The sequence below is a fragment of the Carassius auratus genome, chromosome 16 (assembly GCF_003368295.1).
Source record: "Carassius auratus strain Wakin chromosome 16, ASM336829v1, whole genome shotgun sequence".
In the NCBI taxonomy this organism is placed as follows: domain Eukaryota; kingdom Metazoa; phylum Chordata; class Actinopteri; order Cypriniformes; family Cyprinidae; genus Carassius; species Carassius auratus.
The window spans coordinates 4,240,850-4,264,855 of record NC_039258.1 but is presented as its reverse complement, the minus strand read 5'-3'; the positions used below and the strand labels follow the sequence as shown (position 1 = coordinate 4,264,855).

The 24,006-nt window shown below is 41.5% G+C and overlaps 3 protein-coding genes across 9 annotated transcripts in view; 1 reads left to right on the top strand and 2 right to left on the bottom strand.

Annotated features, from left to right (window-relative positions):
- Window positions 1–6,486: 6,486 nt before the first annotated feature.
- LOC113115829 (NIPA-like protein 2) lies at window positions 6,487–11,174 on the top strand. Its single transcript, XM_026283471.1, has 12 exons — window positions 6,487–6,895; window positions 7,117–7,197; window positions 8,451–8,519; window positions 8,621–8,789; window positions 8,896–8,955; window positions 9,694–9,815; window positions 9,975–10,071; window positions 10,150–10,288; window positions 10,370–10,458; window positions 10,555–10,618; window positions 10,709–10,803; window positions 10,873–11,174. Exons 2-12 carry the CDS (start codon window positions 7,192–7,194, stop codon window positions 10,977–10,979), a joined length of 1,017 nt encoding a protein of 338 aa, XP_026139256.1. The 5' UTR covers window positions 6,487–6,895; window positions 7,117–7,191; the 3' UTR covers window positions 10,980–11,174.
- Window positions 11,175–14,603: 3,429 nt separating this feature from the next.
- Window positions 14,604–20,719, bottom strand: fbxo43 (F-box protein 43). The gene is made up of 5 exons (XM_026283470.1): window positions 20,637–20,719; window positions 18,142–19,221; window positions 16,093–16,195; window positions 15,849–16,019; window positions 14,604–15,032 (listed from the first exon to the last, which is right to left on the bottom strand). Exons 2-5 carry the CDS (start codon window positions 19,185–19,187, stop codon window positions 14,784–14,786), a joined length of 1,569 nt encoding a protein of 522 aa, XP_026139255.1. The 5' UTR covers window positions 19,188–19,221; window positions 20,637–20,719; the 3' UTR covers window positions 14,604–14,783.
- A 2,066-nt stretch (window positions 20,720–22,785) lies between these two features.
- LOC113115827 (KH homology domain-containing protein 4-like) overlaps window positions 22,786–24,006 on the bottom strand; it is a 10,028-nt gene continuing 8,807 nt past the window's right edge. For 2 of the 7 annotated variants that reach the window (XM_026283464.1, XM_026283465.1), the window contains exons 12-14: window positions 23,907–24,006; window positions 23,639–23,733; window positions 22,786–23,252 (exon numbers count right to left, since the gene is read on the bottom strand). The exon at window positions 23,907–24,006 is cut by the window's right edge and continues 10 nt beyond it. In XM_026283464.1, coding sequence (XP_026139249.1) covers window positions 23,062–23,252; window positions 23,639–23,733; window positions 23,907–24,006 — 386 coding nt within the window. In that variant the 3' untranslated portion in view covers window positions 22,786–23,061. Of the gene's footprint in view, window positions 23,253–23,575; window positions 23,734–23,906 lie in introns of those variants that run through there. The other 5 variants (XM_026283466.1, XR_003293947.1, XM_026283468.1 and 2 more) reach the window with 5 other exon arrangements.

Genomic DNA, 24,006 nt, shown 5'->3' with positions numbered 1-24,006 from the left:
CTGTGAGCGTCAGGGATTGACTGTGAGCGTCAGGGATTGACTGTGAGCGTCAGGGATTGACTGTGAGCGTCTGTGACTGACTGTGTGCATCTGTGATTGACTGTGAGTGTCTGTCACTGACTGTGAGCGTCTGTGACTGACTGTGAGCGTCAGGGATTGACTGTGAGTGTCTGTGACTGACTGTGTGCATCTGTGATTGACTGTGAGCGTCTGTGACTGACTGTGAGCGTCTGTGAGTGTTTAGGAGCGTATGTGAAGGTCTGTGACGGAACTCCTTTAACCAGCAGATAAACACATATCATCATCCCACTCATAACAGCACACTGACTGTGACATTAAATGTCAAATCTGCAAACAATCTGAACAGAGACACAATCAGCGTTCTGCATACATTCACACATCTATAAAAGACCAGCAGCAGCTGTTTGCTCTTTAATTCAATAACATTTGCATTTGATTTTTAACAAGCTGCTTATAAATGTGTGTGAGCATAGACACAGATACACACAGCCATAAACACACCTTGCTTTATGACAGTAAAACTGTAGTTTATGACACAGCACTTGTGAAACAGCTTCAGCGTTCCAGCACATTTACTCCCCAATACACAAAACTCCACACACTTATCGTTCATATTCCCATCAATAGAATCACCTCTGAACTAAACAACGTTTTCCACCGTTCTGACACTTCACCTGCCCCACTCCAATCTGGACATTCACATGAGGAGAAACACCACCATCACACACTCACAGACCCACATTCTTCTCACCTTACATCTACATTTATGCATTTAGCAGACACTTTTATCCAAAGCAACTTACAGTGCATTCAGGCTATAAAGTACATTTTTACTAGTATGTGCATTCCCTGGGAATTGAACCCACAACCATTTGTGCTGCTAACACAATGCTCTACCACTGAACCACAGGAACACACCTGAGAGATTTACGGCTGACCTTCACCCCGCCGCTTGACCAGCACAATCTCCCTCACAGCTTTTTCCTCTCACTATATGGTTTTATCACCTTATGTCACTAACTGCTGATCCGTGATAGCGTCAAAGGTGTGTCTTTCCCAAAGATAACAGTTGACAGTAGTTAATTGGTGATTAAATGGAAAGTTGGCCCAGTAAAATCCTGCTACCAGTAAATAGAATTAAACTTTTAACACGTTGAACATCTGGAGTTACATTCAGCAGGGCAGTGCTGAACAGTTTTATTCTACAGGAACTACAGAAAACCAGAGCAAATCAACACAGTTTTCACAAATATAAAGTATTTGTTGTGTCCCTCTCTTCAGAAAGTAAGATATAAAAAGAGAAAAACAAAGTTATTGTCAATCACAAGTTCGATTTGAGGCATGCATGACTTGGCATAAATATAATCAGATAAGCAGAATGACACGAGGATCACTAAAATGAAACGTCCCGTCGTTCACTCTGAATGTTTCTATGGAGTCTCAGAACATGTGAACATCAGAAAAGAAGATGGTCCCTCAATGCTCCTCTCAGTTGAATATTTATGGCTGATGGGAGATAAGATAGAGCAGGCCAGGACCTCGATGTGCCAGCTGCTGCAGACCTTTGCTCGTAATAAAGTTGGCAGGGAGGGGTTGCTTTTTATGTCTGGCTCATCCTGGGACAGAGGGCCATGCAGCGCTGCTCCACTCCAGCAGAGGAACGAGAGCAGAAGCGCAGCTACGTCACGTCAGACTTAACAAGCGAATAGCCCAACTCACCGACTCTATAGCACTGTCTGTCTAGCACCGCCCACTGTTTTTTAGATCGCTTCATATTTAGCCCTGCCCACCGATTTGTGTTTATAGTCTAAATATTAAGCGATGCGAAAGCATGTCTATGCAGAAACCAAATGATAAACTTTATTTTATTAAATTTATTTTTAATGTGCCAAACCACATCAGAAAGAACTTGATCATTTGATCAATTCATTTTACCACAGATTTGATTACAAACAAAAAACTATTTGACACAGGATTTAAAAAAAAGATTGAAACAAAAAGACAATGCAATTATATTTGATCCAACATCAATATCGCAACACAAACATGAGTTACGGTTTTCATTATTGGTTTGTCTGTTTAACAGATCATTTGATATGTACTTATGTATTTAGTATTTATGTGTTTTTATCCTAAAACCCAGCAGTGGCCCTCTGTGAGGAATGTCTTTTACTTCTGCGTCTACAATCCTCCACACCTATTCAAACAAAGCGTTCTGCTGAGGGTCAAAACAGGACAGAAAATAGACTATTACTTTTACATTAGGATGTTTTTTGATGTAAGAATCTAGATAACATAAAAGGAGCAATTCCAAGAGGATCCTCGCACCACCGGTGCTCGGGCCCTAATTATAAGTGGCCTCAGAGAACAGTATAAAACAAAAAACAGAAGCATTTCATGACCCCTTTCATGTGACCAAATAGCTTTAATTCCAGTTCTTATAAGAAATAAAAGTCATTGCATTAAGTAAGAAGTTACAAAAATGCATGTGTCTTCAGCAAAAGTCTCCATTTGATCTCACTGCTATCTAGGAGCTCGAACTGAGACTTTTAAAGAGATCTCATATGAGATTTGTCTCTCTCACTCCGACAGACAGCGCTGCAAACACACCTGATCTGCTCGACATCATGACAACTCCAGGTGTGTTCACTGCGTTATCCTGGAGCACAAAACACGTCTTATCATTAGCGTGTCGATCCTCCCGCTGTGCCGATGACACTGATAAGATAACGGCACATCACGTATCACCGGCTCCATCAGCGCTGGGACCCTGGACACTGGCGTCACAATGGCTAACCGAGGACACAAATGAGCGATACGGCCCCTCACGCTCAGCCTCATTTGAGAGCTCTTTGCTGGTCGGGATGCTCCGCCTGTCTGTCTGTCTGTCTCTGCTGGTCATAAAGACGCTGATGTGACAGAAGGTGTGTGTGATTAGCACAGACAGATTCATGTTGCTATAGGAGTTTGGAGAATGAGCTCAGAACATGTGTGTGTGTTAGGAAGGCATTACGAGCGCTAATGTCTCTGTGGATGTCTAACGAGGATCACTATCGTGTCACCTTGACTCGTGTGTGTGTGTGTGTGTGTGTTTAGGACAAAGGCTGCTTTGGTAAAAGGTTGCATTATAAAGGCATTAGGTGTGTGTTCTCAGGGTCAGAGAGATGGCTCTTCACAAGCACTCGATTATCTGAGCTGATAGCAGACGGACGCAGCTCAAAGGTTTGAGCAGAATAACTCACAGCGCTTCTGTCTTTCACACTCACACATTCTCAGAATGCAGCAAACGCATCCTCTCTCAGATCAAACAAGCCATAATTCAACAGTTATGATTTTATGATTATTCTTAGTACCGTGTGAAATGAAACCCTGTTGTCAGGAATTGGAAACCGACTGGAATCATGCCACTGTAATGATCTTAAACAATCATCTGCCCGGCAACAGACGGTTTGTAACCAATCATGAAAGAGTGGTGCTAGCGTAACAAGATGATTCCTCGTTTAACATGTAACATTTATTTCAAAGCACATAATATTCCAGTGTTGAATTAAGCACCGGCAGAGGCCTGACAGGACAGACACGTATGAATCAGAGTTTGTGTTTGGGTGAGACGATAGTTAATGAGCACTAATGAGTTAAACCCAGACCCCTGTCTGCAGTGCTATTTCGGTCCGTCAGAGAGAATGTTCTAGATTGCAGTCAGGAGTCAGACGTCTGAGAGTCACAGACACACAACACGTGTCTGACAGCGTGCTCTCATCATCATCATCATCATCATCATGATAATCTGTAGCTCAATAAATGACAACACACACTGAAAACAACCTCCGTTTTGCTACCAAATATGAGCACACACACTCTCTCTCTCTCTCTCTCTCTCTCTCTCTCTCTTTCTCTGACACACACACACACACACACACACACAAAGTTCCCAACAATGACACACATTCTGCAACCTGTAACTCCTACAATTAATATAATTATAATAATAATACAGATTCAAGTAAAAGTTAGAAGTTCAGGAAAAAATATTTCTGTAGAAAAATTATTTATTAGAATAACTTAAAAGTATGAAAACTAACAAGTCAAAGCTATGTTTGTATGTGTAAGAAAGAAGTGCGTGATTGTCTCTCTGCTGCACAATACAAACGAAGAGCCGTACCAGTCACCACGATGGCTCTTTCGATTTGAGCCTGTTTGACAACACACAAACACGCCAGAAACACCACAGTAATGCACCAAAAAGCACTGCATTACCATCTGGAAGCAGCGCACCAATCAAAGACCAGGACGACAGGGCCCTTCTGAATCAAGAAGAACGTGAGCGTCGGTGGGTTGAGAAGTCCTAAACCAGCCAGCACCACCCACAGCGCTCGATCCCAATCCCTTAAACCCTAAAGTATTCCCGTTCTCCCAGTAAAGTGTGACCCGGGCACTCAAGAATGGCACGGCTACACTGGATGAGATCCCACCTGAACTACTCAGATCTGCTGACCAGTGCCTTGTTGATGCCCTGATGGATTTGCTCAAAACATGCTGGGCAACCTAAGCAGTTCCCAAAAAAATTATGTAATTTATGGGCTAATTAAAATTTTTGAGTGAACTAACCCTTTAACTGCGACTCCTGGCTACGATTATTGTGCTGATAGCGACTTATGAGAGACCTGAAGATGACTGAAATCATCGAAAGCTGGACGTTTTCCACCTCCATTGTTTGCGACCCATCCTCAAGATCATTTACTGGGACCAGGGTCACACATAGAACCGTTTGGTGCACACAACGCCCCTTTCCACTTCAGGCAACGAACGCCGTTTTTGTTTCGCCGGACACATCTTACGACTTCCTGACCATCGGATACTCAAACATGGCAATATTTTGGCCAAGGTAAAACGAAAACACGTATGCTTAAAAATCACTTTGTGGAAATGTTTCTGGAAGACGTGCGAGCAGTCGACGTTCGGTGGGATGAGGCTGAAGTCACGGCCGCGGTTCGGAGCGTTAGAGAACACGACGCTCTGTGTCGAATGTGGGGAGCTGAGGATCTCTGCAGTATATGATCAGTCAGATGAACATCACACACATCTTCTGTGTTCCACTGAAGAAATGATGACAGAACGATGATGTTTGAGGGAACTAATCATCTGAATGACTGAACTGAGCAAACACGACGTCCTTCAGATCATTAACGGAGATCTGTTCTACATCTGATCACTCAGCTCAACAACACACATGATCAGAGTCAGTTCACATACATCTTTTACTACATCACTATCAGCACTATATCTGACTTAAACATTACTAACAATATTGGATTCATCCATTCTAGCTGCTTAAATGTTCACATTTTTGCTGGCAGAAATCGTGAGAACATGCTCGTCCACCGGGCAGACGTGACGGCTTCAGATGAGTGCCTGATGTGGTAATCTATTTTTCAGCAGTAATTGAGTTTACAGGTCTCTCACTCACTCACTCACACACACACACACACACACACACACTCACTCACACACACACACACACACACACACACACACACACCTGCTTACCATCGACCAGCTGTGGCTGTTCTCCCAGCAGGGCCTCCAGGCGGAGCTGCATCAGGGGACCCATCAGCTCACTGTGTGTGTCTCATCTTTTAGGGATAAAACAACAGTGTGTTGAGGGTCAAAGTTCGTGGCAGTATGATGTCATGTCCATGTTTTTGGCTGGTTGAGGGATGTCGTAAGCAGCTGCTTATATACTCTGATTAATTAACAATCAGAATCCTCCTAACTCTAACTTCTGATTCACATTTTAAATGTACAGTTGCTGTTGTTCTGCAAAATATCGACTTACTTGCACTTCATTACAGAAGTTTGCATGACTTTTTATTATTTTAGCAATTTCTATATCACAATACAACACTTTTCATATTACCTCATATAATCCAGGTGTTCCAAGAATGTGTAAATCCTAGTTCTGAAATAAAAATGCATGAAATGTATGAAAAATTAATTTATTACTGTGAAAGTGTCTTTACTGCTTTCATCCACACTAACAAATATGGGTTTATCTGACTGGGACAAACTAAAGGCTTTCAGACAATTTATAAAAATAGTTCAGTTCTTCAGTTTCAATTAGAAATACATCAAAACAGAAGAGAAATCAATGTTCATTTATGTTGATTAATGGAAATGTTTAATTTTGGCATTCAAGTAAAACCATCACTGCTAATGCTAGTGATTAGGACTGATGTGACTCCATCCATTGGTTTATATAGTTTAGCCACAGCTTTGCACTCATCTTTTCCAGTTAATCAGTTTAAATGGTTAAACTGTGACTGATCCTGTTGATACACAGCTCTGACCTGTTCACATCTGCGCTGCATCTCCTCACCAGCAGAGGGAGACAGCGTCCTGCTGCTCGTTAGTGACGCTGCTCTTACTCTGAGGGAAGAGAGTGAAGAGATGAGATGTTCACATGTAGTCTCATCAGAGGGATGTGGGATCGAGAGATACTCAATATACAGAATATACAGAAAAATCTGCTTTTCTTTTCTGTATCTTTTACATGATAAAAAGCCATTTTGATTATCGCTACACTATGTTGTCCATTTTAATTGTTTACGTTTCGGAGGCCACTTGTGTTACTGTAAACCTTACAATAACACATTTAAACACACATTCTCAGTGTTAGCATGCAAGAAAGTGCTGTGATGTAAGATAATAGATCTACTGTCCATCCAGCACAGACTGCCTCCGCCTGCAGCTCACACACACTCACAGAACACTATTGTCCTGCCCTGCACAAAGAGTCCCTAAGCATGAACACACACACACACACACACACACAGAAAGTCCCAGCACTGCCTCTCATCCCTGTACCGGAGAAAACGTATGTATTTCTGCTCATATTTGTTTTGTTGAAGATATTACTGTTAATATTCATAATAAGTTCTTTTCTTTCTGACTCAGATCATGGTTGTATGTCATGTGTAAGCAGTGTCTGATCTGTAATGTACACCGATGGTAAAACAGACTCTGAACAGCAGCCGAATGTCAGAGAGATGAACATGACGATCTGAATCTGTATCTGATGATGTTTTCATTTTCTAGCGGTGCAGTGTGTTTGTGAATGTGGTTATCCACTCTCTGTACATGCCTTGTGGGAACGACAGGTGAAGATCCAGAATGGAGGTACAAATATAACTTAAAAAAGGAAACCTATTATCTGAAACTAAACGCAATCTACAGCCACCCTAACCCTAACCCTAACTTCTAATCCGAAACTAAACTGCGATTAAACTCTACTCCCAGTTTCACAGACAAGGCTTGAGTTTAGTCCCAGACTAAAGTGTAAATCTGAGCTCTTTTATCTGACATAAACTTGCACTAATTGATATTAAAATATATATCAGTGCTTTTTTTGTCTCAAGATGCAAACCAGTATTTTTTATTTTTTTTCTAAGGCACATGTTAATAAAATAACTTAAAGGTGCTGTAGGGAACTTTTGTAAAAAAAATATTTTTTACATATTTGTTAAACCTGTCATTATGTCCTGACAGTAGAATATGAGACAGATAATCTGTGAATAAATCAAGCTCCTCTGGCTCCTCCCAGTGTCCTATTGCCATTTGCAGAAATACATCACTCCCGGTAAGAAACAACCAATCAGAGCTGCGCTCCGTAACTTTGTTTGTGTTCAATATGTAGAAAAATGTATATAATAAGCGAGTACACCATGAATCCATTTTCCAAACCGTGTTTTCAGCTTGTCCTGAATCACTAGGGTACACCTATAATAAGTGTTTATATTCGGACTATTTTAGATTGCTTCGGGGATACCGCGGCGGAGTAACCCAGTACCTTTGTGATTCTTCATAGACATAAACAGAGAGAAGTAGTTCCGGCTACGATGTTCTTCCGCAAGACGCAAGCAGTTCTGTTTATTAACCGCTAGAGCGTCAAAAGTTACCTACAGCAGCTTTAAATGTCCAAAATGAACCATGGCCTAATCCTGGTTTAGTCTAAACCCTGTCTGTGAAACGGGGTTTTAATCTGAAACTAAACTACAACTACAGAAACCGTGGACTCTAATTTAAAACTTAACTCAATAAACAGCAATTGCGACCTCTAATCTGAGACTAAACTACGACTACAATAACCGCAATGTCTAATCTAAAATGTAACTCAATCTACATCTAATCTGAAACTAAACCAAAACTTCCGCAGCTACAACCTCTGATCTGAAATTAAACTCAAACTATAGCTACTTTAACCTCTAATCTGAGACTACACTACAGCGACAGCGAGCTCTAATCTGAATTTTAACCCTAATCTGTAGCAACTTCACCTGAGAATTTAGTTCTGAGTTTTACTTTAGCACACAATGCACTTTTCTGGATGTTACTCATGTTCGCGTTCCTAAGATGATGTTTTGTGTTTGTAGGTTTATATCGTGGGGATCTGCATCGCAGTATGTGGAAACTTTCTCATCAGCATCTCCTTGAATATCCAGGTGAACACACAAATGCTCTGTCAGTGCTCTGGTGCCCTGTGTGTTTGATGTTTAGAGGTCGTCTCTGCTAAACTGTGGTAGTGTGGCTGGTGTTTGTGCAGAAATACACACATGTGCGTCAGTCTCAGCGAGGGACGAAGCCGTACTACACCAGCCGTCTGTGGTGGTGCGGGATCCTGCTGATGGGTTTGGGGGAGCTGGGGAACTTCGCTGCGTATGGATTTGCTCCAGCATCGCTCATCGCTCCTCTCGGCTCTGTGTCTGTCATCGGTAACATCTTCCCTTCGTCCATTAAAACACGGCTCAGTTCATCGCAGGTCTGAAGGATGCAGTTCTGATGTTCATATGTAAAGTTGGTTCTGTTTCTCTCTTTCAGCGAGTGCCGTCATTTCTGTGGTGTTCCTCAAGGAGACGTTACGTGCTTCAGACATCCTCGGTGAGATTAGAGTGCTTCTTACGTCTTATATTGAAGTTCTTGCAAAACGTTTCCTAGTCTTATCTTGTTGCATTGAAAAATAATTAAATTCAATATATTAGATATACATATAAAGCAAGACTGGGGAAAGTCTGTGAAATCACCAGTTTGTCCAGTTAGCGTTGAGCTACAGGGATGATATCTTTAGTAGAGCACATATCTGAAGCTGAATAAATGATCTCTCAGTGATGTGTGGTTTGTGAGGAGGACAATATTTGTCTGAGATACAACTATTAGAAAATCTGGAATCTGAGGGAGCAAAAACATCTAAATATTGAGAAAATCATCTTTAAAGTTGTTCAAATGAAGTTCTTACCAATGCATATTACTAATCAAACATTACGTTTTTATATATTTACTGTAGAAAATTTACAAAATATCTTTATGGATCATGATCTTTACTTCGTATCCTAGTGATTTTTGGTTTTGCTCCAGGGTCACATACTGTATATGAAATCATTCCTCCAGAAATCATGAGATTATTATTAGTTCAGTTCATATTTGTTGTTGTTGATGACTAAAGCTCAGTGGATCCAGACTGAATCAGTTCAGTGTGATATAAAAGCACGGGTCTTGAGCGTCTGCTGAAGAGAAACGAGACACCACACATCCACAAACTCCCTCCGATCATCATGTAACATGAACACGTTTCATTCAGCTTTCCTCAGTGTTCTTGTAATGAAGATGTTTTGTTGGCAGGAGGTGCTTTAGCGCTGACCGGCACCTACTTCCTGGTGACCTTCGCCCCTCACTCATCGCCTCACGTCACGGCCAACATGGTGGAGCGCTCGCTGGTCAGCTGGACCTTCCTCATTTACTTTGTAAGTCTGTTCAGTCTCCACCAAGGTACAGTACAGCTGATCACATTTTACACCTAGAGATCCACAAACACAAGGTGAAATCACGAAATCAAGACAGACTGAACATCAGTTCATATAAATGATGTGGTTCTTCTGAATCTTTTATCTGTCTCTCTGCAGATGTTTGAAATGATTCTCTTCGCTATCCTGATGTATTTGTACAAGTGCAGGAACATAAAACACATCGTTATCATGATGATCTTGGTGGCGTTACTCGGTAAGAACAGATTCTTGTCTCAGTGAGGATTCATAACCGTCATGAAGAATAGATCAGTAAACAGCGGATTTATTGCAGCTTCGGTGACGGTGATCTCGGTGAAAGCGGTTTCAGGAATGATCACAGAGACGATCCGTGGAAGTCACCTGCAGCTCACCTATCCCATCTTCTACATCATGTTCATCATCATGGTCATCTCCTGTGCCTTTCAGATCAAGTGCGTCTGACCCTTCACTGACACGAGCTTCTCACTTATAGTGCTCAGGAGAATCCTGCTCATTTCTCTCCATTTGCTCAGGTTTCTGAACGAGGCCATGAAGATGTTCGACGCCACAGAGATCGTGCCCATCAATTACGTTTTCTTCACCGCGAGCGCCGTTGCTGCTGGTCAGTCGGTTTAAATGTGTTTCACTGAACAGAGACTAGGTGCTTTTCCTTCCTGGAAACACAAAATTGCTTAATAGAATATGTTTGTATTTCTAGGCATTTTATTTTATGAAGAATTTTATGGTTTATCTTTGATACACGGCATCATGTTTGTGATCGGGTGAGTGTTTCTCAAAGATTATTGTAGTATATAAGAATAACAACTATGCCTGTGTGTTTGCGGTTTAAGATGTGTGTGTGTGTCACTCAGGTGTCTACTGGCATTTACTGGAGTGTTTCTAATCGCGAGAGCTCGTCCCAGGATCAAGATGGACCGTGTGTTTATTTCAATGAGCCAGATTCCAGGTATCCCAATAACGCCCAACAGTGATCAAACCGTATACACTCAGGATATAATGGGACTGTGTCTTTCAGGCAAAAGTGGTACAGATAAGGTGCAGTCGCAGTCAGATGACAGTAAATATGGAGCGCTGGCATCTAAACTGACGTGCACCAGTGGGATCCAGCAGGACGAGCCGTAGACGGAGCGCCCCCCGCAGGAGGAACAGAGGACCACACTCACGCTCGGTGTGTGTGACTGAGTGACCGACTAACTGAGTTCAGAAAAGGTTCATTTTGAATGCATATCTGTTTAAGTGTTGTTATTATGACTTTTTAATAAACTAGTTTGAATATTTGAATACTTGCCTAAAGAAAAAACATGACGAAATGACTCGTGCTTTAAAGGGCTCATATGACATTGCTTTAAAAGTACATTATTTGGTGTAATGCAATGTTTATGCGGTTAAAGGTAAAAAAAAAAAACTTGTTTATCCTGTGTGCCCTGCCTTTCTGAAACACGTCAATTATTACAAAGCTCATCGTTCTGAAAAGCGAGGTGTGCTCTGATTGGCCAGCTGTCCAGTGCATTGTGATTGGCCGAATGCCTCAAGTGCGTGACAGAAATGTTACACCCCTCACCGTACTGTGATGTGTGTCCCGGGCAGAACACTGATACACACATAAAACCCATTACAAATGAACCATTTATTGCATCCCGTGGGGACATAATTACTGATTATAATGACTTATACTGTCTTTTTATACATTGTGCTGCATATCACGCTGCGTAAACAAAACCATGTCTGTATTTGTGATCGGACAAACAACAAGCACCCTACACTGCTTAAAACTCACGTTTGAATCATCAGTGGCACATTCTTCAAATATGTAAACGTACTTACAGACTGTGAGTCAGAAACACCAGACTGTCCTTGCAAAGTTGGAACTGTCTCACTTTACAGAAACAGACACCGTATTGTAGACTACTATCACTGGATCATTACTCATCTTCAGAGAAACTCTTAAACACCAATTAATTAGCAATATGAAGTTACTGAATGACACCATTCTGCCAAACCTCTTTTAGAAAGTCAAATGGATAAGAAACAAATTAAGCTAAGTGTTAAAATGCTTTTTTTGATAAACTAATTTATTCACAACAAAATCTCTCTTAAAATGCCTTAAAAGGTTATGATAAACAAAACAGTCCTGAGCTAGATCAAGCTTTGATCTCTGCAAACCAAACTATCGTAATTAAATAATGTTTCCCCCAGAGCTGCTTTATGACAGAAAATCAAGTAGTAATTCTAACTGAAAGCACGGTGACTGTTTTTTTATGTTTAATGCTGTAAAGCTTCTTGATTTAAAGCCATCTACTGCATAAAGTACAACAGAAATAAACGTGACGCGACAGGACTTTACAGGAGTACTGAGCAAACATCCACATCGCTGTAAATCAGATGCTTTCTTAACTGCTGCTTTCTCAACGCTATCAGTTTTTTCTGTATTTATTTCTTATTGAGAGGAAAGTGCACAGTAGGGCTGTCACTTTTGTGAAAAAATCATTTTTGATTTTTAATACATAAGTGTTCATTGAATTGATTGTAAAATCGATTTTCCATGTCAAAAAAAAAAAAGACAATCTAACGGACAAATGTAAAGAGAGCGCTGGAAACGGACAAGTCAGCAATATTTCTTATTTACTAGCATTAAGTTTTGTGCAGAATAACAAACAGCAACAGGGGTGCAACATTCTCAAAAAATATAGAGAGGGGACGACTGCCATAACAAAAGAAAACATTACTGCAGGCTTCAACCTGGCTCCCTTTATGATTTAGGCAATTCAAAAATCTCCAAGATTATTTTAAATAATGATTAGGGCTGTCACTTTTAGTTCAAAAATCGATTGCAGAATCTCCTGTAACTAGATGCGAGAATGAGGCGAATTCGCGTCTACCGCGCCCGAGACCTCCAGACGCACGTGAACGCGTCTTTACATTGACTTAACATTGAAATCATCCGCGCCAGACGGATTGGTGTGAAAGCAGCATAAGAGGTCGCTTTCACTGGGTCTTATAGGAGCGTAAAATTGCTGGTATTTTCTGTCTAGCTTTCGCAACGCATACTGCACTGTCGGAATTCTTTATTTTCTTTTTCTGCTTGATTGTGAGTTTTTTTACATCTATATTTTTTAATTGTTTAATTCTTTTAAAATTAATTAAAATTGTACATATTTGGTTAAAATCGATTCCCTATTTTCATTTTCGAAACTTTTTTTGGTTGGTCCGATCGATTGTGTAATCGATTTTCGAACTAAAAGTGACAGCCCTAGTGCACAGCATATATTTAGAGATTCATCCAAACGCCACTCTTATTCAATTCTGTATTAGTATTACTGATTTTCAGGAATGAATTACCGTTTGATTCATCCCTTAATTCTGAATTATCTGATGAACTAGAATTGGGTCTCTAGCAATGCAGGATTATAGTTTTGCAATTAGGCAAGTGATGGCATAACATTTTCATGTTGCGAATAATTTCTAATGCTTTTATCAAATATTCTTAAAATGCCTTAAACAATTTGAAATAATTATTTATTGACAGATATTTCTAAGTGCCCACAATAACAATATCGTTCATTTTCATCATCGTGATAAATGGTATTCATACCAGCACATGTCTAATTGCAATATAAATGATGATGAACTCAAACTCTTGCAGTGAGCTGTGTTTAGTGTTCACCAGTGACAGAGAAATCACATCTCGTGTGTACATCGAGGGAGAGAGAGTGTACACTATACACAGGCCAGACCTGTTCAAACAGCAGCAGCAGGTGTGTGACGGGTGTATTACCTGTGTGTGTGTGTGTGTGTGTGTGTGTGTGTGTGTTACACACCTCCTGCCTCTGCGCCACCTACAGGACAACAACTGATCTCTGACACGAGGAGCAGAGGAGGACATCAAGGGTTAGTTCAGCATCAAAGCATCCTTTGTGTATATGACTTTCTTCTTTCAGACGAATCCAGACGTACATTAAAAGTTATTCTGTCTCTTCGAAGCGTTAGAATGGGAGTAGGTTTGCGTTTTTGTTCAACCGTCCAAAAGAAGTCTAACAAAGCGCGTCCATCCGTAATAAAACATGCCTCACACGGCTCCAGGGGAGAATAAAGGACTCCTGTAGCAAATAGAGGTTTCTGAAAAAAAAAAAAAAATTATAAATACTTTTTTTCTCACTTCTGCCATCACACGAGCAATCTGCTTCTGAGGATGATGGAGGACATTGGTTTATATCGAAATCCTGACATTTTTCTTTACAAATCCTCCTTTTGTACTTCTATTTCTTGACTGGTGTTGAGTCTCCTCGGTGTTCGTCTCTAATCAAACTTCATCCTCCGGAGCGGCCTGCTCGTATGAGTCAGCAGAAGGGACAAGAAGTGTTTGTAATGTTTTAAAAACTGATTTTTTCTTACAAAAACTCATCTATTCGCTCTTCCCGACCTGACCGTTCCAGCTACATTTAATCTAAAAATAATCTGATTACATTACCTAATTTGTGTAACTTGATGGACTGTTACGAACTACAATTTTTGTCATGTAATTTGGAATCAATAACAGATTATAATTTGTAATTAATCTACCCACCTCTTCATACTAGTAACATTTAAAACAAAGTCCCGACTGAAGACCAGTGGTTAAAAACAAAAAAAATAATGTGTTGTTTTCCACTGTGTACCAATGCATTGTTTATGTACAAGTTAACATAAACCCACTCCAGGGATCTCTCTTCTGCTCATTCCTCATCAATAGATGACAGGGTTCACTTATTATAGGTAAAAAAAGGGCTTTATTTAAAACAATGTATAAAAACAAGCATGTAAAGAGCAATATGTACAAACATGCATATACACAGGACCGAGATGATTGCTGTACACAAGTGCAAAACTCATGAGAAGTTCATAAACACACACACACACACACACACACACACACACACACACACACAGTCAGAGCCGCCGGACGTTGCGTTTGCTCTGTGCGCTCCCGGGCAGCACGTCTCTCTTGCTCCGGCGTTTGGCAGACAGGTGAGCACAGTCTCTGGATCCGTGGAGCGCGCAGGAGCAGGCCGTACAGAAGAGGAAGCTGCAGTCGCTCCAGCTGCAGAGACCCTCGCCCCGCAGGGCGTGACAGCGAGCCGGATGCTGACAGCGGGGACACGGCTTCAGATACTCGTCACTCAGCAGAGTCTCGGCCGCCTGAGACACAGACAGCAGTGAGCACACACACACACACACACACACACACGATACTCTACAAAACAGCACTACAGGGCGACGCGGAGGAGGAGACAAATTGTGGAATAAAGTATTTTTTTGTTTTCTTTGCACACAAGAAGTATTCTCTGAGCTTTGTGATATTAGGGTTGAGCTGCTGTGGACACATGGATTATTTTAATGTCCTCGTGTTAGGATCCTTCGGTCTATGAAGGCTCAGAGAGCTCGAGTTCATCACAAATATCTTCATTTGTGTTCTGGAGATGAACGACATGAGGACGAGTGATTAATGATGGTGAACGGTCTCTTTAAGAGAAGGCTGATGAGACACCGCGTCCATGACCATCAGTATTCATAACTTTCCTCAATAAAACTATTTGAACAGTTTGATAAATGTTCGATATGATGTTTGTGCCAAAAGTGGAATGAAGCACGACTGTTTGAAGCGTGACACGTTTATCCTCCGTCAGAAGGCTTTTCAATCATTTCCCACAGATTTACTGTTTACTATATTAATGTAGACGACTGAATGTATTAAAGTCTTAATGGAGTATAATTACAGTATTTTGGAGGTTAAGCTACAGTATGTGTGTATTTAACCAATACTAAATGTTTTTCAACTACTGTTTTTCATACTAATATCTAGAAACCACAGTTATATTTTTACCATGGTATTGAGGGGGTTGTAACGGTTCATGGTGATTTAAACGTATTCTGCCATGGAAGACTAATTCTATATAAACTCAGAAGACAAGGACAAACATTGCTTTGCCATACGTCTGGGCCTTGATCAGTCACCTGCAGGAACTGCATGCGTTTGGAGCTGCACGGCCGGCCGCTGCTCGGGGTCAGAGTGCGCGGCGTGTGTGTGTGGGGCGTCCGAGCCTGAGCCTGTACACTGCCCAGAGCTGACCGGCACGCCAGCGCTGACCTGGTGTCTGCATCGGGAACATGAGCCGGTCTGCCACCCTACAGACGAACACAGAGCTGCTCATCACACACTGCTCACAGCACACAGACTATAATCAGAGTTAGACGTCACCTCCAGTGTGATCTTCAGCTCTCTGATGTGGCTTCTTCTCCTGTGAGCAGCTCTCTTATCTTCTGAGATCACGTCGTTCCAGTCGTCAGACACCTGGCCAAACCTGAGATCCATCACACAGAGGTAAACTTAAAGGGACATGACATGAAAAATCTCATTTGCGTTGAGCTTTTGGCATACAAGAGGTCATTGTAACTTTAACATCCTTAAAAACAGCTTCCTGTTTATAAACAAAGCATTAATTAAGCTCTGAAGACGGTACGTTTTGGATCCGAGGGACAAGGTGACATCAGCTATCAGTCATTTGCATAAACACGCCTCCAGAGCAAGACAGACGAATAGTGGTCTTCTGACCACAAGCTCCTCCCACCAGCGCTCCCTCGCTAGCGGCTAACACTTGATCACTCAGAAGAGCGTTCACACTTAGGACTGGTTTAGTGCTCCAGGGTCACGTTTGTTGAAAGATGAAGCAGAACTAGATCTGACCTGTAGCTAAAGCATTTCACAGTGCTCCGCCTGGAAGTAACTTTATTTGGTTCAGGTTTTCAAAACACTCTTTTTACAGATACTCTTTCCTTTGCAATGAAGTTAGCCAATCATATACTGACGAGCCTTAAAACAGAACAAGGGTTGAAAATTATAATTTTTCCACATATTTATCTGTTTCTTTGTGAAAAAAGCTTTATTAACATTATAAGTCCTAAGGTTGTGTGATTGTATCATGCATCAACGATAGTGCGATATCACCTGTTGCTTTTGACAATAGCGAGACAATTATTATTATTATGCTAGAGATACGATTAGTTAATATTAGGGCTTATTTGTTGTATTACATTTCTTTTTCTGCATTTTTTTCAACATAAAACACAGCCCCCAGAGAAATTAAAAGGAGTTAATAGATAAGTTTTTAATAATGATTTAAAACTAGAGATAATGGAGCAGAAAGCAGCGAGCAGAAGTGTGACGCTTCACTAAAGCATCAAGATATGCTGCAGTTTAAGGATTTAAGAAACACTACATGTTTGTATTCTATTCTGAAACAAACAGTCAACCATTTGAGAGAAAACTAAATCAGTGTATTATGTTGATGTTTGTGTGTTCCTGTCAGATCCAAAACTGTGTGGTTTACTCTTAAACACATACAGAGTATTACAATAATCCAGTCATGACAAATGAAGGCATGGATGAGCTTCTCGAGGTCATTAACGGAAAGAAAGGTCTTTACTTTAGCCAGAAATTACATTTACGGAAGCCAATTTTCAGTTTGTCCAAATAAAATAATCCGTTTTATCATTAGATTTCAGAAATGTTACATCCATCCAGCTTTTTACATCCCTTGAGCAGTTTAACAGAGTCCGAGCTTTCTTGTCATTATGAAATGCCATATAAATCTGTGTCGTGAGCTTAACAATGAAAAGAAACACCAAAAATGGATCCTAAAGGAAGCATATACAAAGACAACAGAAGGGGAGACAGAATGGACCCTTGAGGAACTCCACAGGTAAGTGGAGCTGAAGATGACACACATTCACCAAATCTAACTGCAAAACTTCTGTTAATTAAACAGGTCTTCAATCACTGAAGGACCGTCGCTCGGACTCCAGCATGGCGCTCCAATCCAGAGATCAAAACGTTATCAAAAGCCACACTACAGTCTAATAACACTAAATGTGTTTCGCATTCACATCTCGTCAGTAAAGCGGTTCTGTGATTATCAGTCGATCTCTATCAGCTGCTTTCAGACGGGGAAGCATTTACTACACAGAGCCAGAGCTCACTCAAACTACACAAAATCACGTTCATAATTGCATAAAATATAATCATGTGATAATAAAAACGAAGATATCGTTTTGAGATAATGTCAGCTGTTTGCGTATCTTCTCGGTGAACCAAGAGCTCTGTGTGGTAAATGCTGCTCCGTCTGAAAATACCACATCAGGATCACAGAACCCTGCTTCGCTGACAGACGCACAGGACTGATCGTGATTTCTTTTGGATGAATCATTCAGCCCTAACCAAAGCCATGAACATGTGCCCTGCATCACGTACCTGTAGAGGTCAGCTGCAGACAGGAGACTCAAGATAATGGCTAGCACGTGTCTCAGGTTTCTCATCCTCAGCTCTGCAACCACGTCCACCCGGTCCAGGCCCATTTTGCGTCCGATGAGTCCGGAGAGCGGCAGGCTGGTTTGGACGGGTCCGTCTCGGAGCAGCTCCTCTACACTGGTCTGCTGACGGCTGATGGCGTGGACGAGCTGCAGCGCCGGAGTCAGGGACAGCTCCTGCATCATCAGTGTGGCAGCGCTCAGCGGCGTCCCGTCCAGAAACACCTCGTCTTTACTGGTGCGAAGCGCCGTCCGCTGGCTCTTGGGCCCGTCCTCTGACTGGGAGCCTCCCTCTCGGAGCGTGGACAGTCTGCGCTGTCTCTCCAGCCGCGAGCGTCTCTTGTCTTTCCCGCACGAGCTCGCCGGCAGCACCAGCTCCTGGAAAGAGCCGTCGTGGTCCACCGAGGAGTCGTGGGATTTATCCAGACCCAATGAGCTGAAGCCGCTGTCCTCGGAGGGGGACGTGAGCGAGGACGTGTCCAGGACTGGCTTTTCGGCTCTCACGGGCGACCGGAAGGCCTTCGAGGTCAGCGGGGTGAAGTGCTCAGTTTGCGGTGAGCTGGAAAGACCAGCTATGATGCTCTCGTCCAGATCTGGTTCAGTGAGGACCTGGTTCTGGAAGGGCATGGGGCTCATACGAGCGCCGCTCCGGCCGGACTCCAGCGTGGATGTGACGGCTTGGGAGAACAGGAGACGCCGCTTCCGACACGAAAACACAAAGTCGTCAACTTTTAAAGTGCTGTAAGACAAAGGCCCGGTCGGGCTGACATCTGGAGAGTCGAAGCTCTCGCGGGTCACGTGATCTCCGGAGACGTCTCCAGGCGTATCTTCGGACGAGGATCGAGACACGAGCAGGCGCCGGCGGAGCGATGCATCCTTCCTGATCAGCTTCGGAGTCTCGCACCAGGCTAACGATACACCAGCTTCCCGCCTCGGCTCGTTAACGTCCATGGAGCCATAGGGATGATGTTTCCCAGACTTCACCTCCATTATCTTCAGAAAACGCTCAACAGACCCAGGAGTGCTGCCAAGCAGGACAATCAAGTTCATTTCATTTATAAAGCACATTTAAAAACAAGAAATGTTGTAAACATTAAGCAATATAAAAAGCAAACACTAAATCATATGATGAAAACATGCAAATAGATCAAACAACCTCATTAGCATTTATGTATTTCAAGTTGCTTTTTATAGTGCTTTTCACAAATCATATCGTTTCAAAGCAGCTTGTTTTACTTTTATAGCTAATTAGTCGTAATTACAAAAGTGTATTTTTCTTTTGTGTTTTTATATCAAAATTGCAAGAAAAAAAAAAGAACGTCAAGCTTCTTTTTGATAACAAATAATAAAAAAAGAATGGTGACATCTCAATTGTAAAAAAAAAAAAAAAAAAAAAAAAAAAAAAAAAGTTACATGCCATTATGAGACCGAAACTCACATTTGTAAGGGGAAAAAAAAGGTACCCTTCCCCCCCACACACAATTTCTAGTTTAGATCTTAAAGGGAAGTTGAGGCTTTTCTTCTCAGAATTACACTTCTATTTTCAGTTCACAATATGTATTAATTTGAGTCAGTGTTCGAGTCTAACTCGCTGATTGTGATTAATCGACTCAGTGTTTGTCTCTTTAAGAATCGCTTCATGTTTTCTCCAGTTCGAAGTCGGTTTGGATAAAAGCTTCTGCAGAATGACTAAATGTAAACGAATAAAGTGCTACATAAATAAAAGGCGACTTGACTAGAATTCCGAATTAAAATCTCAAGTGTATATTTCATATATAAATGCATATATTTTTGTGGAAATAATGTGTATGTCAAAGTAATTTCCATGGCAGTAATATACAGGTGTAAGAGTAACGTTATATGATTTAGTTCTCGTTCTGTACCTGATTACCAGACATAATAAAAGGATACTTAACAGAGAATTAAAGATACCAGTGTGGAAAGTTTCTGTCAGAGATGTGTAAAAAGCCTCAGAGTTGTGGATTTGGCATCCTCCGCTGTTCAGAGCGGTGTCTAATTAGGAGATTGTTTTGTTAATTAGCTTTACATTCGAAATTCCAACAGGAGTCGGTTATTGTTGCTATGGTGACAGGCTCAGCGGGTTTCCCTCCTGCAGATTCAAACTGCGCGCCCATTTAAATGCGCGTGCACCATAGAGCTCGTGCTCGCGCGGTGCAGACCAAACACATACGCTAATAAGCTTTTATGGAGAACATTTGCTTTTAACCTTTTTTTGTGAAGGAACCCACGTTTAACGGCTCCCCCCTAACACGCCAAACTAAGACAAAAACAAATGACACAAACAGCCTGCGGCTCAAAACACACACACACACACACACACACACGAAGAGCTGCTTCACATGACACATTTACCGACAAATACCTTTTAAACTGACAAACTCGAGCGTCATTAAAGGAATGAAAGAGTTCGTTACTCACTCGTGTTTGATCAGAGTCTCATGCCGCTGTCGCTCAGGGAGAGAGAGAAGGTGAGCAGCAGTCAGTGAGGCTCCACCTTTCAAATTTCGAGCCCATGGCGCTGATTGGACGCGGATTTAAAGAGACTCGGAATAATGTTCCCAAACATAAAAAATATTAAACACAAAATGAACAAATATTAAAACAATCAAGATCTATTAATAAAATATCCTGCATTTCGGAAATGTTAGAAATAAACGTGAAATGAGATTTTATTTTTTTCAAACAAAATATGTAATTCTATAATTTCACTCTTTCACATTTCAAATAAAGAACACAAAACAAACACATTTGCCATTATCACACAGGATTTTAACATATAAGATTATATTAAACCACAAAACTGAGGTGTGAAGCGATTAATCTGAAGTGATCAGCGCTGAGAAATGTAACGGACATCACGTGACGCTGAGGGAGTGACGCTGTACAGTGCATAATGTATGCAGAACTCATGTAAATCACTCATCTATATTATATATTATTATGTCTATTAGTTCAGTGATGTCAACCAATTAGAGACCACCGCTAAGTCTCACCCCGCGACATTATGATACTCTTCTGTGTGAGCTCCAGACTCGATCATTACAGATGTTCATCTGTGTGTGTGTGTGTTATTTTTTCTTTTGAGCATCCTGTGTGTGTGTGTGTGTGTGTGTGGATGAATCTCGTGTTCTCCCTGAATCAGAACAGTCCTCTGATCTACTCTCACTTCTCAAGCGTCTCTACTTCATCAATGATTTTTTTTTGGAAAAGGTTCACTTCACAACACACCAAAGCGTAAGATGGTAATGTTTCATATTAAATATCATTTAATACTTAATTACATTAGAAATCTAGTACTTTCTTTCTTATACTCAAGTAAAAGTGTAATTTTAATGTTCTTAAATATTAAAGGTAAACAGCAACTCTTATTAATGAAGTGCAGTGCAGTAAAAAGTATGACATTATGATGTAATATACTGAAAAAAAAGTTTTCCAAAGAAAACACTCAACACTAAATATACTTCAATAAAGTAAAAATACTTCACTGTGCACATACCTGATGATTATATTAAAATACTCTCAAATCTAAACTTAAACTAGTGCTGGGCAATGATTAATCATCCAAAATAAAGGTTTTGTTTACATAATATATATGCGTGTGCTGTGTAAATGTATTATGTCTATATAAACACATACACATGCATGCATTTATATATATATATATAAATTATATGAATATAAATACATGTAAATAGTTTCAAAATATATGTGGTGTATTTACATAATAAATATACACAGCACACACACACATATTATGTGAACAAAATCTTTTATTTTGGATGATTAATCATTGCCCAGCACTAGTTTAATTTAAATAGAGAGAGAGAGAGAGAGAGAGAGAGAGAGAGAGAGAGAGAGAGACATGAAAAGGTTTTTCCTTCCTGTTTTTTTTTTTTTTTTTTACATATTTGTCTCAAAGCATTCAGATCATCAAACTAATATTACACAGAGATAGTGCAAGTTAATACAAAATGCAGTTTTTAAATGATTTCATTCATTAAAAGAAAAAAGCTGTCCAAACCTGCCTGAGCCTTCATGAACTGACCTGCGCTCCTGTGAAATCATGACAGATCTGTGATTAAACATCGTTTTAGAAAGAGTTCCATTTCACTGATTCCTGTCAGACGTGTGGAACAGAGTGAAGTGTGATTGAAGAACAGATGAGAAACAGACGAGTGGACATCACTTATGATCATGACCAGAACACACCTTCATAGTTCAGTTACAATGCGTAAAAAACAATTGCTGCTGAATGGACAAAGATCATCGGTCTCCTCCTGATCTGGATAAACTGACTTTATTCTTTTAATGGAGGTTGTGTTTCTCTCTCAGTTCTGAAGAAGAAATATTAGACAACTAAACTTATGAATGGAGTGATTCAGTGACTCACTCAAGAATGACTCGTTTCATTCCTGAATGAATCTCTCAAAAGACAAACACATCTTTACCAGCGTTGAACACGAGCACATCTCGTGAACATAGTGAACACTATCTGATTCTGGAAGAGCTTTCTGACCCCAGTCCTCCTGCTGAGGGACGTGTGGAGGAGAACAGACAGGAAACAGTGTGAGAGCAATGCATGAGTTTATTCATCTCAGAAGAACAACATTAGAAATCAAACTGATGAAGAGTCTTCCATCCTCCCATAATCCCACGGGACAGTCTTTAGGAGGCGCATGTGTGTGAGTGTGTGTGTGTGTGTGTGTGTGTGTGTTTACTGTGCCATCCAGAAGGGTTCGAAATCAAACTGATGAAGAGTCTTCCATCCTCCCATAATCCCACAGGACAGTCTTTAGGAGGCGTGTGTGTGTGTATGAGTATGAGTGTGTGTGTGTGTGTGTGTTTACGGTGCCATCCAGAAGGGCATGGTCTGTGTCTGCGTCTGTGTTTTGGGCCGTGAGGGCGCTGATGATGGGAAGCGGTACGTCCATCCTGTGGCTCCGGCTGCTCTGGAGGCTCCGTGATCCTCTTCTTCGTCGGAGGAGTCTCCGGTGTACGCCACGAGCCCCGTCCGCACACGCTTCACCTGCGGCTCTGACGAGAGAGACCAGAAACACACACAAACAACACGCCACAGCAGCACAGTTAATCAAACACAGCCGCACGTCATCACGAGCGTCCAATCAGGAGGCAGCGTCGAGGAAGAGGCCCCACCCCCGCAGGATCCGGACACATGAAAGAGAGGGAAAAAACACAGAGAGAGAGAGAGAGAACACAAAACACAAGAGAGACGGATGTTAGTGTGGCAGCCACACGCCTGATGACATCACCGCTCGGGGGAGGAGCTTCACTCAACACATCTGACCAATGAGGGGCGGAGAAGCTGAAGCGTGTCATTTCCTGAGGAAGCGAGACGCTTCAGCTTTACCTGTAGCTAGCGCCGCAGCCTCACAGTGATTATGAGCGAGCGGCTGTCTTACCCAGAAGGCTCTGCGCCGGCGTCTTCTCGTCTGCTTTCTGAGCTCTCGGACCGTCGCCTGGAGCCGGAGCACACGGGGGGGGCATGAGTCTGCTGCTGCACACACACACACAACAATCATGTTTTTTTGTTTTTTTTCAGCACATGAGGGATATAAACATTGACAGCCAAGCAGAATCTATCTTTCTTTAAAGAGCTCCAGCATTTAAAGTGACAGGCTGTGTGTGTGTGTGTGTGTGTGTGTGTCTCTGAGTGTGTGTGTGTCTAACCTGTCTCTCTCTCTCACAGGCCCTGAAGCAGCAGCAGACGGGGGTCCTGATGCCTCAGAGCTGCCCACAGAGATGCCTGCACCTAAATTAGTCATATGAA